The sequence below is a fragment of the Panthera pardus genome, unplaced genomic scaffold (genome assembly GCF_024362965.1).
Source record: "Panthera pardus isolate Hobbes unplaced genomic scaffold, ASM2436296v1 HiC_scaffold_26, whole genome shotgun sequence".
NCBI classification, from domain to species: Eukaryota; Metazoa; Chordata; class Mammalia; order Carnivora; family Felidae; genus Panthera; species Panthera pardus.
The window spans coordinates 5,591,170-5,603,775 of NW_026526832.1; the positions used below are offsets into that span (position 1 = coordinate 5,591,170).

Below are 12,606 nucleotides of genomic sequence, written 5' to 3' on the forward strand. Positions count from 1 at the left end.
TCTTGGAACCAGAAATTGGTCAAATTTTTAAAATTAAAAATACCATAGTTTTAAAATTAAAAATGAAACTGGTGGGATTAATTTTTATAATTAAGTTTTAATTTAAAAATAGTTGAATAAATGTTTCATTCAATGTCATTTCCACATGTAATCAATGCAAAAATTATTGACAAGTGTTACAACCTTTTTGAAAAAAACTAAATTTTCGAGGTGACTGGGCGGCTCCGTTGGTTGGGCACTCGACTTCGGCTCCGGTCATGACCTCGTGGTTCCACGGGTCGGAGCCCCACCTCAGGCTCTGTGCTGGCAGCTCAGAGCCTGGAGCCTGCTTCTGATTCTGTGTCTCCCTCTCTCTGCCCTCCTCCTGCTCATGCTGTCTCTCTCTCTCTCTCAAACATTAAAAAAAGAAGAGAAAATTTTAAATAATCTTCAACTTCTTTGTATTTACAGCACATCTCAAGTTCAGACTAGTCACATTTCAAGTGCTCAATAGCTACCTGTGGCTAGCAGCTACTATATCGTACAGCACAGTTTCAGATAGCCATCAGGGGTTTTTATAGGTAACAGATAAAGGGACTATTTTGAGTTTTTTTTTATTTTTAAACTTTTTTTAATGTTTGTTTTTGAGAGAGAGAGACACACAGCTTGAGCGGGGGAGGGGCAGAGAGAGAGAGAGAGAGAGAGAGAGAGAGAACCTGAAACAGGTTCCAGGCTCTGAGCTGTCAGCACAGAGCCCAACACAGGGCTCAAACCCATGAACTGTGAGATCGTGACCTGAGCCAAAGTCAGATGCCTAACCGACTTAGCCATCCAGGCGCCTCTGAATTTTTTTTTTTTTATGTTTCTTTGTTTTTGAGACAGAGAGAGACTGAGCATGAGTGGGGGAGGGACAGAGAGGGGGAGACACAGAATCTGAAGCAGGCTCCTGGATGTGAGCTGTCAGCACAGAGCCTGACGTGGAGCTTGAACCCACCAGCCGTGAGATCATGACCTGAGCCAAAGTCGGAGGCTTAACCGACTGAGCCACCCACGCACTCCAGGGGTTATTTTGATCATTGGAGATGTTTGAGGGGTGCTTGTTTCTGGTCCTGTGGTAAGCACTCTGCACCTGCAGAAAGAAGTCTTTTGCTTCCAGTAGGTCAAGCGTCTGGGTGAGGTCCAAGCCTGGGAAGCCTGTTGTTACCATCCCTCAGGCACATTTTTTTTTCTTTTAATAGATCTCAAAACAGCTGCTTGGATCTTTGTGTGCCTGACTCCTTTGTTCTGAGTTGGATCTTTTGTTATCTCAGGTAGGGAAGAGATGTTACTTATGAACCTCTAACAACCCAATCAGGATATGGAAGAGGAAATATCTAAGGTTGCCAGTTGTGAAAGATAAACGATCCTTCGTGTGATCACCATCTCTTTCTGAGCAGGATATTAGAATCCACTTATTATGATTCTAGAGGGAGGAAAATATTCTATTAGAATGGGCAAAGCATGAATGGGTGCTGGCAATGGATGTGCCCAGTGGAAACTACTGGAGCTCCCCCACCACTCCAAAACTGTCAATATAAAACAGTGAGGAAAATTAAAGGCATGGCAATAAAGTTGGAGGACCTGGGAGTGATTTGTCCCACCATTTCCTTTCTGATTCCTTGACTTGTCTGGTGAAAAAGCTAGATCTGAGAAGTTAACTATCTCTGATAGCTCAATAGAAAAGCTAATGAAGGGGCACCTGGGTTGCTCAGTCGGTTGAGCGGCTGACTTCGGCTCAGGTCATGATCTCACGGTCCGTGAGTTCGAGTGCCGCGTCAGGCTCTGTGCTGACAGCTCAGAGCCTGGAGCCTGTTTCAGATTCTGTGTCTCCCTCTCTCTGACCCTCCCCCGTTCATGCTCTGTCTCTCTCTATCTCAAAAATAAATAAACGTTAAAAAAAAATAAAAAAAAATTAAAAAAAAAAAAAAGAAAAGCTAATGAAGAAGAGTCAACTATAGCTCGTTTTGTGCTTCGCCTTGTTTCTATATTGGAAGATGGCTGTCAGTTGCCTCTTGACGGATATGTAGCCATTGATCTAGTTAACACTTTCTTTTCTATACCCATTAAATTGATCCACTAATAGCGGTGTAAATTTAACTTCACTTAACAAACTAGCAATTTGCTTTTATTGTCCTGCCACTGGGATAATTCATTATTTTTGCATTATACCATAATCTGATAGAGCAAGATTTAAATAATTAAAATACTGATGTTAGTCATTACACTAATGACAGTATCTGTTAAATAAGGGAAGGAGAAAAAGCCAATAAACAGTGTGTAATTAAGTTGGTCACTGCCGTGGCAACTGAGGTTCAGTCCCACTGGGACCTGGGGAGTCATGTCGAATGAGCCTCAGGATTATCTGCCCTTGAAGTGGGGAGCATTTATGTACTGGCTCCCGTCCCCCATTGGTTAAGTGTTGCTGCATGAACATCAAGGCTTGCTGTAGTCATCCCCTGTGGCAGAGTCAGAGAGTAACTCCAGGGAGGAAAGTGAAAAGTGTGGGGTACGACCGAGGCAAGGGGTTATCTGATTATGTTTGTGCAAATGTGGTTGCTGCAGCATGGCTGGGGTAAAATTTGGGCCAAGAGAATATGAGGTAGTGTACCCAGGGTGTTTGGTATAAGGGTAGAGAGTGAGCCCATTTGAATATAATGAGCTTGAGATGTTTGTGAAATATCCAGACATATGTAGGAATGTTTTGCAGGCAGACTGAACCTGAAAAGAGTGATTTCATATATATGGATGATACCTGAAACCATATAGGTGGTGGGAAATAACTTATGAAGGTAGAGTGTTGGAAGAGACTAGGATCTAGGATAGGTCCTTGAAAAACACAGATTTAATGGGCATGAAAAGAGGAAGAGTCCATAAAAGAAGAGTAAATGGAAGAGACTAGGTAGGTAAGAGAAACACTAGGTGAGAGCAGGTTAACAGGAAAGACTTTCAAGAAAGGGAATAGTCAAAAAGTGTTCAATGTTGTCAAGTGGTCAAGAAAACCAAAGCATTAGGGGCGCCTGGGTGGCTCAGTCGGTTGAGCATCCGACTTCAGCTCAGGTCATGATCTCACAGCTCCTGAGTTTGAGCCCCGCGTCGGGCTCGGTGCTAACAGCTCAGGGCCTGGAGCCTGTTTCAGATTCTGTGTCTCCCTCTCTCTCTGCCCCTAACCCACTCTCATTCTGTCTCTGTCTCTCTCAAAAATAAATAAACATTAAAAAAAAAAGAAAACCAAAGCATTACCCACCCCCTGATTTGTCGATAACTTGGATGGTGGCGCCAAAGCCATATTGGAATGAATTTGGTTAAGGAATGGGTGGAGAGGAAGGTAAACATAGCAAGTATCTTCAATGCTGAGTAGTTTCGCTTTGATAAAAGGAGAGGTTAAGATTGGTAGCTGGAGGGGGATGTGAAACGAAGAGAATATTTCTTTTAAAATGTAAGAGATGTAAAAAAAAAAAAATGTAAAAAAAAAAGAGATGTAAAAAAAAAAAGATGTGAACATGTATCAGGATGCCTTCGGGCACAGCAGATAGAAAATGCTTCCTCAACTTGCTTAAGCCTCAAGGGACTTTATGAACTAACATAATTACAAAGCCCAGATGTATCTCTAATTGGAGAGGGCAGTAGAATGAACGTGAAGAAAGGCAAATTTGTATTTCTGATTACAGGCAAGTATGGGAATTCTCTCTCAAGCTTTCTCCGCTCCACCCCCACTCGGAAAGCGAGGGAGATGAAGCAGCAGGTGCCTGAAGAGAGTAGAGGTTGCTAATATCCTTCTGGATAGAAAACTGCCTAAGAAACAGAGGCATCCTTGGTAGGGGTCCGCCTGGGGCAAGCGAACAGGGAGGGCCAGGAGACAGCCTTGGTTCTTCACTTTTTTTTTTACTACATTTTCTTTCTTTTTTACTACATTTACTACATTTCTTCCCTTCATTTTTACTACAAGTGTCACCTTTCCACCTTTTGAATGACGCGCCCGACTACACTTGTGGTCCCTCAGGAGGCGGGGCCTCCGAAAACCCGCCCCGAGGCCTTCTGGGAATCGTAGTTTTCCGAGGGCACTTTGCGCAGGCGCTCTGTGGTCCTTGCGCCTCGTGGGGCCGCCGGGAGCCGGTTGGCGCCCAAGGTGAGGACCAGGGGTTGGGTCTGGTGGCAGCCGTGGCTGCGGCGAGAGGAAGGTGTTGAAGAACGGGCCGGGAAGGAAGTGGGGCTGCGAGGCGCGGTGACGTGAGGGTGGAACCGAAATGGGGTGTTTGGAACTATCCTTGGCCGCTGCTCCCAGGCTGACCTTGATCCGACCTGCAGCGGGGAAGGGGAGGAGGCGCCAGCTGCAGGCCCGGCGCGACTCAGGGTGACGACATGGGTGCGAGGTGAAGTGAGACGTCGGTAGCCTGGCCCCGCAGTGTGAGATGACGTGCGCTGGGTGCGCAGGGCCGCTCTCCGCAGTGTGTATCCGCCGGGTAGAATGGCGCATTTCCTCCCGAGGCGGTCCTTCCCCTGCTTGGGAAGTGCTGGGGGCTCAGTACACCAGGATTGAACTGACTGCGCTGAATCCTGCTGGTCCATCCTTCCCGGAAAGCCCCTCAATTACTCATTTCTCTCGGTTCCCTGGGCCAGGGTTTCAACCCCTTGCACCCGGCTTCTTGGAGCTGTCCAGTGGCGCTCCCTCTTTGAGAGCCGCTTTCCAACACCAACTAGACTTTCTTGCAAAACTTGGTATTTCAATTAGTCTGCAAAGATTTCTGAAGTACTAAGTATGTGGAAGTAGCTTTCTTAGTGTGAGGAAAGCAAGATTTGACTCCCAAGATTTACCTACTTGGAAAGATAAAGATACAAATAACTGTAGTATAAGATAGTATACACTAGGTGATTGAATCAGAAATCTGAGCGTTCAAAGAAGGTAATGACCCTGAGTCTTTGTTTTGTGATGTGGATCAATTTGGTTATGGATTGGAAAAGAGTTTATAGGTTTGGCTGGAAACATCCACAGCTTATTTTAATGATACTGGCAGGCATCTTAAGATTAATGCCACCCTTTTGGTTCTGTGAGCCACACTGGGTGCTGTGTCCTCTATGTACCCCCAGGACTCAAAAGAGCTCTTAAGAGGAGAGGTCTGGTAGCAGAACGTGAACAATGAAACCTCAGGTAAGATAAGAAGGTAGAAGATTGGTTTTGCTCCCTGTCTTAGGTCTTTTTGGGTTGCAAACTGTAGAAACCCCGCTCAAACTAGTAGAAGGGGGATTCATTTTGAGGATGCTTGGTTAGGTCACGGAACCCAAGGAAAAAGACTGCGGTGTGCTTGTAAACTGCAACTGGGGACAGAACAAAAAAAATCAGGACCCTCTCTTAACCCCTTGCCTTTACTTCTGTTTGTTCTTATGTTTTATATTTCCCTGTCACTGCTGACTGGCTTTTTCTGCTCTCAGATGGCATGACAAAATGTGACTGTCAAGGGCTCCCAGGTTTTCATGCCCTCAAGGGGAGCCTCATGAGAGGCTGACCTCTTTTTCTTGGTTCCACTTCCAGAATGCCAGGGGAAGGACTAATTGGTTCAGATGCCAGTCAGCTTTGGCCAGGAAATAGAGACCGTTTTTAGTAATGTGTGGATGTGAATAAAGATATTGCCTTGAAAAGTGTGAAGTGTTGGCAGAGCTCCAGAGACAGAACAGTAGATGCTTCTTGTTGCCCGCCACTCACCTTGAAATACGACTACTAAGAAAACCACTCTATAAAGAGTGGTAGGCCTGTCCTGGCCATAGTTCATGTCTCAGACTGCTCTTCATTGTGCTCCTTGGCAATGGCTGAGTGGGCAAGAGGTGGAAACGTGATCTAAGGTCATTAGCCTCTCAATGGCTAACAACCACAAAGGTCTTGAGAATTCTAAGTAGGAGACACAGAGACCATGGCCACTTAATTGTGGGTGTTAGAGCAATAAACTCAGGAGGGCTGGGAGTTAAAGACCTTATTGAACCTTGTCTGTACAGAGGAGAATGTTCCGAGAACATTCCTCTGAGAACTCAGTACATTCTCTTGGGGGATGAAGAGGTGCAAGACCCATGTAGCCCTTGGTGGCTTGGTTCCAGCACCATTCTCATTTGTGGTCACCTCCAGGCACATGTCAGATGGCCTGCGTACACAGAAATTATCAATGTAATCTTGCTGTTGGCCATTCTAAATGTCCAAGATGGTATATCCAGGTTCTCTATCAAGATACGTTGCTCTTTCTTGATCTCAAGAGCAAGAGATAAAGATGTATGGCACCATCATTATCCTTCAGTATCCAGCAGGATACACAAGTCTATTCATGAAAAAAAAAAAAAATCTGATTGGTAGTGGATCACCATCATAATTGGAGTCCAGAAGATAGTGCCAAATGTGACTTATCCTACTGGTTTGTATGGATTATATTACATAGAGTCAGCCTTGGATGAGTACTATTGGGTCCCTTTACCCTCTTTCTTTTTCTAGTCTTTTGCCCTCCCTACTGGATACCGACTACATTTTTAACAGTCTTTGTAATAAAACCCTGAGAGAATGTTATTCTGGCATTCCCTGTGGACAGGGAAGTTTGGGGAGATCGTTGTTCCCGGCTCTACTCCTGGAAGGATTTTTCAGATCCTCTGAATAAAGCTTCTGTTAGGTAAATGAATCTTTTTCTTGAGAATAGTATTCCCTCTCCTGTCTTCCAGTTGCTGTTATGTCACAGATTGTCTCCATATCAGGCCCAAAGATCAGAAGGCCGGGAGAGAAGAGGACGGAGATTCTTCCTCCTGTTTCGGACATATAGTTACACTGTGCGGTCTGCCTTGATACTTGACTGCTGGGCTTTTAAGACCCACCCCTCCTTCTTGCCCTTTTGTCTCACACCTGGACAAGCTGATAAGGAAGTCTGAATGCTCTCTCCTTGGGCATCGGCGGGGGATTCCAATCACACAAGCCCCTTCCTGTGGGCATGTGGGCATGCTCACCCTGGCCCTGCCCCCTAACCACAATAAAGACCAGGCTGGTCTCCTTTCCTCCTTTCCTCCTCCTCCCTAGAGCTATTTTTGACCTATTGAGAGACTGGCTGTGCTCTCTCCAGAGACCTCAATGACATAAGTAATAAACCTTTTTATATACCTGGTCTGTGTTTGTGCGTGTGGCATCATCATTCTCAATATTGAAACCAAACTTCGCGTGGGGTCTGTCTCTGCAGGTGACCATTGCACTCTGGACACCCTAGCTCTCTAGCTAATCCTTTATTTCCCATGGGCTTCTGTGATGCCAGCCCGTGCTGTAGGGGCAGCGGTCAGTCAGTCCATCCCGGTTGGTCCTGCTGCCCCTTTTGCTGGAGAAGCAATTGTATTCAGTTCTGGACTGAATTGAATAGCTGGGTATCATTTTGCATATAGCCTCCTAGTTCTATGGAAACTTTAAAAATGACTATAACAGGGGCCTCTGGCTGGCTCAGTCAGAGGAGCATGCGACTCTTGATCTCAGGGTCATGCGTTCAAGCCCCACATTGGGTATAGAGATTACTAAATAATATACTTTAAAAAATGGACTCTAACAAAAAAAAGATGACCCTGAAGAAACTGGCTGGAATTTCTAGCATTTGGTGTTTGACTCCATTTCTTGTGTTGTTGTTGTTGCTGTTGTTGTTTAATTTTTTTTTTAAGTTTGTTTCTTTTTGGGAGAGAGAAAGAGCACAAGCATGTGCGTGTGAGTGGGGAAGGGGCAGAGAGAGAGGGATAGAGAGAGAATCCCAAGCAGGCTCTGCACTGTCAGTGCTGAGCCCGACTCAGGACTCAGTCTCAGGAACTGTGAGATCATGACCTGAGCTGAAATCGAGGGTTGAATGCTTAACCAACTGAGCCACCCAGGTGCCCCTGACTCCATTTCTTGATTGGATAGGACCCAGTCACTTCTTGAACCTCTACTTGGGACCTTTGGCAATCAGGAAAGAATTAGGACAGGAGGCCAGTGCTCTTCATCCCAGTAGGGGACAGATGTCATGAGGCCTAGATGCTGTTTAATTACAGTATCCTTATAATGTCCATTGTATCCTAAAAATAACACCGTAGCTTGCTTGAACATATTTCTGGCCCTTAGAACTAAACAAAACTTGACTAATAGCACTAATACACGAATTTGCTTTTGCTTTTTTATTCTTGACCATATAGGCTCCACATTAGCCTTTAAAAAAAATGGTAGTATAAGCATCCCTCTGGTCATCTTGAATTTAAAAGTCAGATTGAGTTATTTATTAAGTTGCTTATTTATGTCAAAATACTACAGAGCACAATGCTTATTATAGATTTATAAAACGGAGTAAAAATTGACTTCATTGTAAACTACTTGATTTTTAATAGTTTTCTGATATGGGAACAGAGCTCTGTTCCCAGGAAGCTGCTAACTCAGGAACAGAGTTGTGGCACTATCCGTAATTTCCATCTCCTGGGAAAGGGTGAATTTACTTCTAGGCTTGCTTTGCTCTTAGTGGGGTATTGAGCGTAAGGACTGTTTCACACCTAATGGATATGTAGGGATTTTTAGTCTGGGTCAGATAACTATGAAATGGGAGTGGTCTCTTTTCATGTTTCCTTCTCTAGCTCTGCCAACTCTGACCTGGGCCTTTTCCAAGAGGACATAGTAGAGGAGAGAATGGCAGCTGTACCTCTAACAGCCAGATGGCAGGTGAGTTGGATTTTCTTCAGTCCGGAGCTTCCTTGCCAGCCTTGAGATTGGTCCCATTTTGGTAGAAGTGGTGCTCTGTAGAAAAGACTAGTACCCTTTCTGGCTTCAGATTCTCTCCCTTCTCACCATACAACAAAGCTGTAGGGATCGTCCTTCTAAAGTTTTTTTTTTTTTTTTTAACATTTATTCATTTTTGAGATTGAGAGAGGCAGAGCATGAGCAGCGGAGGGGCAGAGAGAGAGACACAGAATCGGAAGCAGGCTCCAGGCTCTGAGCTGTCAGCACAGAGCCCGATGCGGGGCTCGAACTCACAGACCATGAGATCATGACCTGAGCTGAAGTCGGACGCCCAACCAGCTGAGCCACCCAGGTGCCCCGGGATCTTCCTTCTAGATGGCCCTTCATAAGGCCTTGATGACCAGCCCCGTCCTGTGTTTTGTAATGGTGGGGAAGCAGAGAATTGAGGCAGTTCTGCCCTTAGCAATGGCTCAGGGAGTGCTTAGAGAACTTTCATGAGAATATAAAACTTCTGAATCCTCTAGTCTGGAATATTATCTTCCTTTCAAAGGGACACCATATTTTTTATCCTTTTTCTTCAGTTTTAGCTCTTACAAGTATCCTCTGTTCTTTGTACACTCATCATAGATCTTCCCTTGACTTGAGAACCTGTTGTTCAAACTGAGATCTCATGGATCCATGAGTGTTAAAGCTGAAAGGGAATTTAAAGATCATCTAATCTAATTCTTTAATTGATAGTTTAAAAAATTGAGGCCAGTAACAGTGTCCCTGAAGTTTGGAGGCTCTGTCACGGATATGATGACATGAGGCCATCACCAAGAGTTTCATGCCTCAGGTCACAGACCTGTACCTCTTACTTAAAATATCCAGTGCCCTTACATCATCAGAACAATTTCTTTTTTATTCCGTATGTCTTCCAGTGCTGTAGTCTTTACTCTTCCTCAGTGAGACATAAAAGAAGACACGTAGGTGAGTAAGAACACGTTTGTCTTTTCAGAAGTCACTCAAGTTTAAGGATGTGGCTGTGAAGTTCTCAAAGGATGAGTGGAAGCAGCTGGTCCCTACTCAGAGGGCTCTTTACAGGGAGGTGATGCTGGAGAATTATCAGGGTTTTGTTTCTTTGGGTAAGTATGACTTTCTTCAAAGACTCAGAATCTGCCATTGGGTGTGTGTGTAGAGAATATGTCCCCCCTTTTTTTAAAGTTTATTTATTTATTTTTGACAGAGAGGAGAGGGAGAGGGAGAGAGAGAGAGAGAGAGAAGGAGAGAGAGAGAATCCCAAGCAGGTTCTATGCTCAGTGTGGAACCCAACATGGGGCTCAGTCTCACTACTGTGAGATCATGACCTGAACCAAAATCAAGAGCCGGACGCTTAACTGACTGAGCCACCCAGGTGTCCCTGGCCCTTCTTTACTTACTGGGGCAGAATTGTACATCTTTAGATAGATCCCTAGCAAAGGTACAAGTGGTTTGTGAATTTATTTACCTTTCGTTGTTTGCTTGTATTTAACTCATGGCTGTCAGTACTATCAGTAAATGGTCCTTTTGATCTGGATAGAGTCTGAAGGATAAGTGAAGTTTGGTCTGAGACTCTAGCTTTAAGCAAAAAATTGTGTTATATAAAATGGAAAATGGGTACCCCTTTTTCTGGGGATTGTCCTAAGGGGGAAAAATCAGATAAATATTTATCCCTGTTTTGGCTAAAATTGTGAAACAATGGAAACAGCACAGGTACTTAGTAGTAGGGATTTAGGTAAATAAACCATTGTACATCCATAATGGGCTATAGTATAGGATGGGCCTTGACCATGAATGATATTTATAGAGAAAGATATTAGTTAGATTTATAGAGAAAGATATAGTTAGAAAGATATTAATGATATATTGTTAAGTGTTAAAAGCAGGATACAAAATGATTGGAACTTGAGTACATTCACAACATATATCTATATGCATAGAAAAAGTGGAAGAATCTACACCAAAATTTTACCCCTAATTGTCTTTGACTAGTAGACTTACAAGTGACTTTTTCTCTTTTTTATATTTCTTAATGGTCTACAATGAACATTACATATTTTTTTAACGTTTATTTATTTTGAGAGAGAGAGCATGAGCAGGGGAGGGGCAGAGAGAGAGGGAGAGAGAGAGAATCCCAAGCAGGCTATGTGCTGTCAGCATATAGCCCCTCATGGGCTCGATCCCATGAATGGTAAAATCATGACCTAAGCCAAAATCAAGAGTCAGGCGCTTAACCAACTGAGCCACCCAGGTGCCCTGAACATAACATATTAAAAAAATTTTTTTTTTAATGTTTATTCATTTTTGAGAGACAGAAAAAGACAGAGCATGAGCAGGGAAGGGGCAGAGAAAGAGTGAGAAACAGAATCTGAAGTAGGCTCCAGGCTCCAAGCTGTCAGTGCAGAGCCCAAAGTGGGGCTCAAACTCACGGAGTGTGAGATCATGACCTGAGCTGAAGTCGGACGCTTAACCGACTGAGCCACCCAGGCGCCTCGAGGAAACATTTTTTAAATGCATAGAGTGATTTACATCATATTTAGTATGGTGGGTACCTCAGTAGGGGAAGGGAGAGGGGATGAAGGAGGGGCTTCAATTTTAGTGTTAATATCAAGTTAGATGGTGGGTTCGTAGCTTTTTGGTTTGGTCTTTATGCTTTTTGTATGTCTTAAACATTTAGTATTGCATTTTAAAACATAAATATAGAAAATTTATGTATGTCACCATATAAATTTATATTATATAACATTTATAAATGTCATTACTTTAAATCATCAAAAACCAAAGACATTATAATTCATTTTTTAAGGATTTCTAAAAAATTGTTCACTGATATTTTTAGTTTTAAGTGTTTAGTATTAACTGCACATAAGTTGAGTCATATTTCTTAAACTATTCCAGTTTGATTTGTTAGTTGCTTCAAATTCAGTATAATTGCACGGAAGTATAATTAAAGGATACAAATCTATTCTTTAAGAAACTACAAAAGAAGATGGGGTAGCTTCTTCACCTTAGTTCCTTGAGGTGCAGAACCTTCTCCATATTCCACTTCTCTAAGCTAAGAATTTTCCCTCAACTCTGAATACTAGTTCCACCTTGGGGAGGTGCCTCCTACATCAGAGAACAATTAGTGAACTACTTCAATAGATCTAATTCAGATTCTCTAGAAAGTCAGTACCGACTTCCCTTTAGAGAAGAAGAATTAGCATCTTATTTTAGAAATTAGCATATGATTTTTGGATACTGCCATTTTCCTATCTAGAGAATAAGGGGATTTTATTAAACCCTGGGATGGTTGTGAATTTCCATCCCAAACAGCCATTTCTCATTTTGTCCTTTGTGAGCAGGACTTCTAGTTCCTAAACCTGATGTGATTTTCCAGTTGAAAAGAGGTGAAGAGCCATGGAAACTTGATTTTCAGGAAGATGAAGAAAGAGAAGCCCCAGGAAGTACTTATTTAGGTATGTGTAAACTAGGCAGATAGGATTTCGATAGACAGTTCACTTGCAGAGACCATTCCTCAGGACCTCTTAGGCCTGTGGAGATGTTCACTGCTTTTGTCTGGAACACTCATTCCCCCAGATAGTCATGTGGCTTTCCTGTCACCCTTTTCAAGTTTTTGCTCAAATGTGCTGCCTTCTCAGTCAGGCCTGCCCTGATGACCCTATCTTTTTTTTTTTTTTTTAAGATGTTCAACATCATCAGTCTTTTTTTTTTTTTAATGTTTATTTATTTTTGAGACAGAGAGAGGCAGAGCATGAACGGGGGAGGATGACCCTATCTTTAATTGCAATCTCTCCATCACCTTCCCCCTCCCCAGCCCCTGCACTATCTAGCTCTCTTCCCAGTCTGTCTTCCTAACGTACTGTATTTTTTTA

At 43.3% G+C, this 12,606-nt stretch overlaps 1 protein-coding gene across 1 annotated transcript in view; it reads left to right on the forward strand.

The window, feature by feature from the left end:
• ZNF2 (zinc finger protein 2) overlaps nucleotides 1-12,606 on the forward strand; it is a 34,824-nt gene that overhangs the window by 18,281 nt on the left and 3,937 nt on the right. The window contains exons 6-9 of the mRNA XM_053891218.1: nucleotides 4,019-4,144; nucleotides 8,611-8,695; nucleotides 9,711-9,837; nucleotides 12,076-12,189. Of these exons, the coding sequence (XP_053747193.1) occupies nucleotides 4,019-4,144; nucleotides 8,611-8,695; nucleotides 9,711-9,837; nucleotides 12,076-12,189 (452 nt within the window). The remainder of the gene's footprint in view (nucleotides 1-4,018; nucleotides 4,145-8,610; nucleotides 8,696-9,710; nucleotides 9,838-12,075; nucleotides 12,190-12,606) is intronic.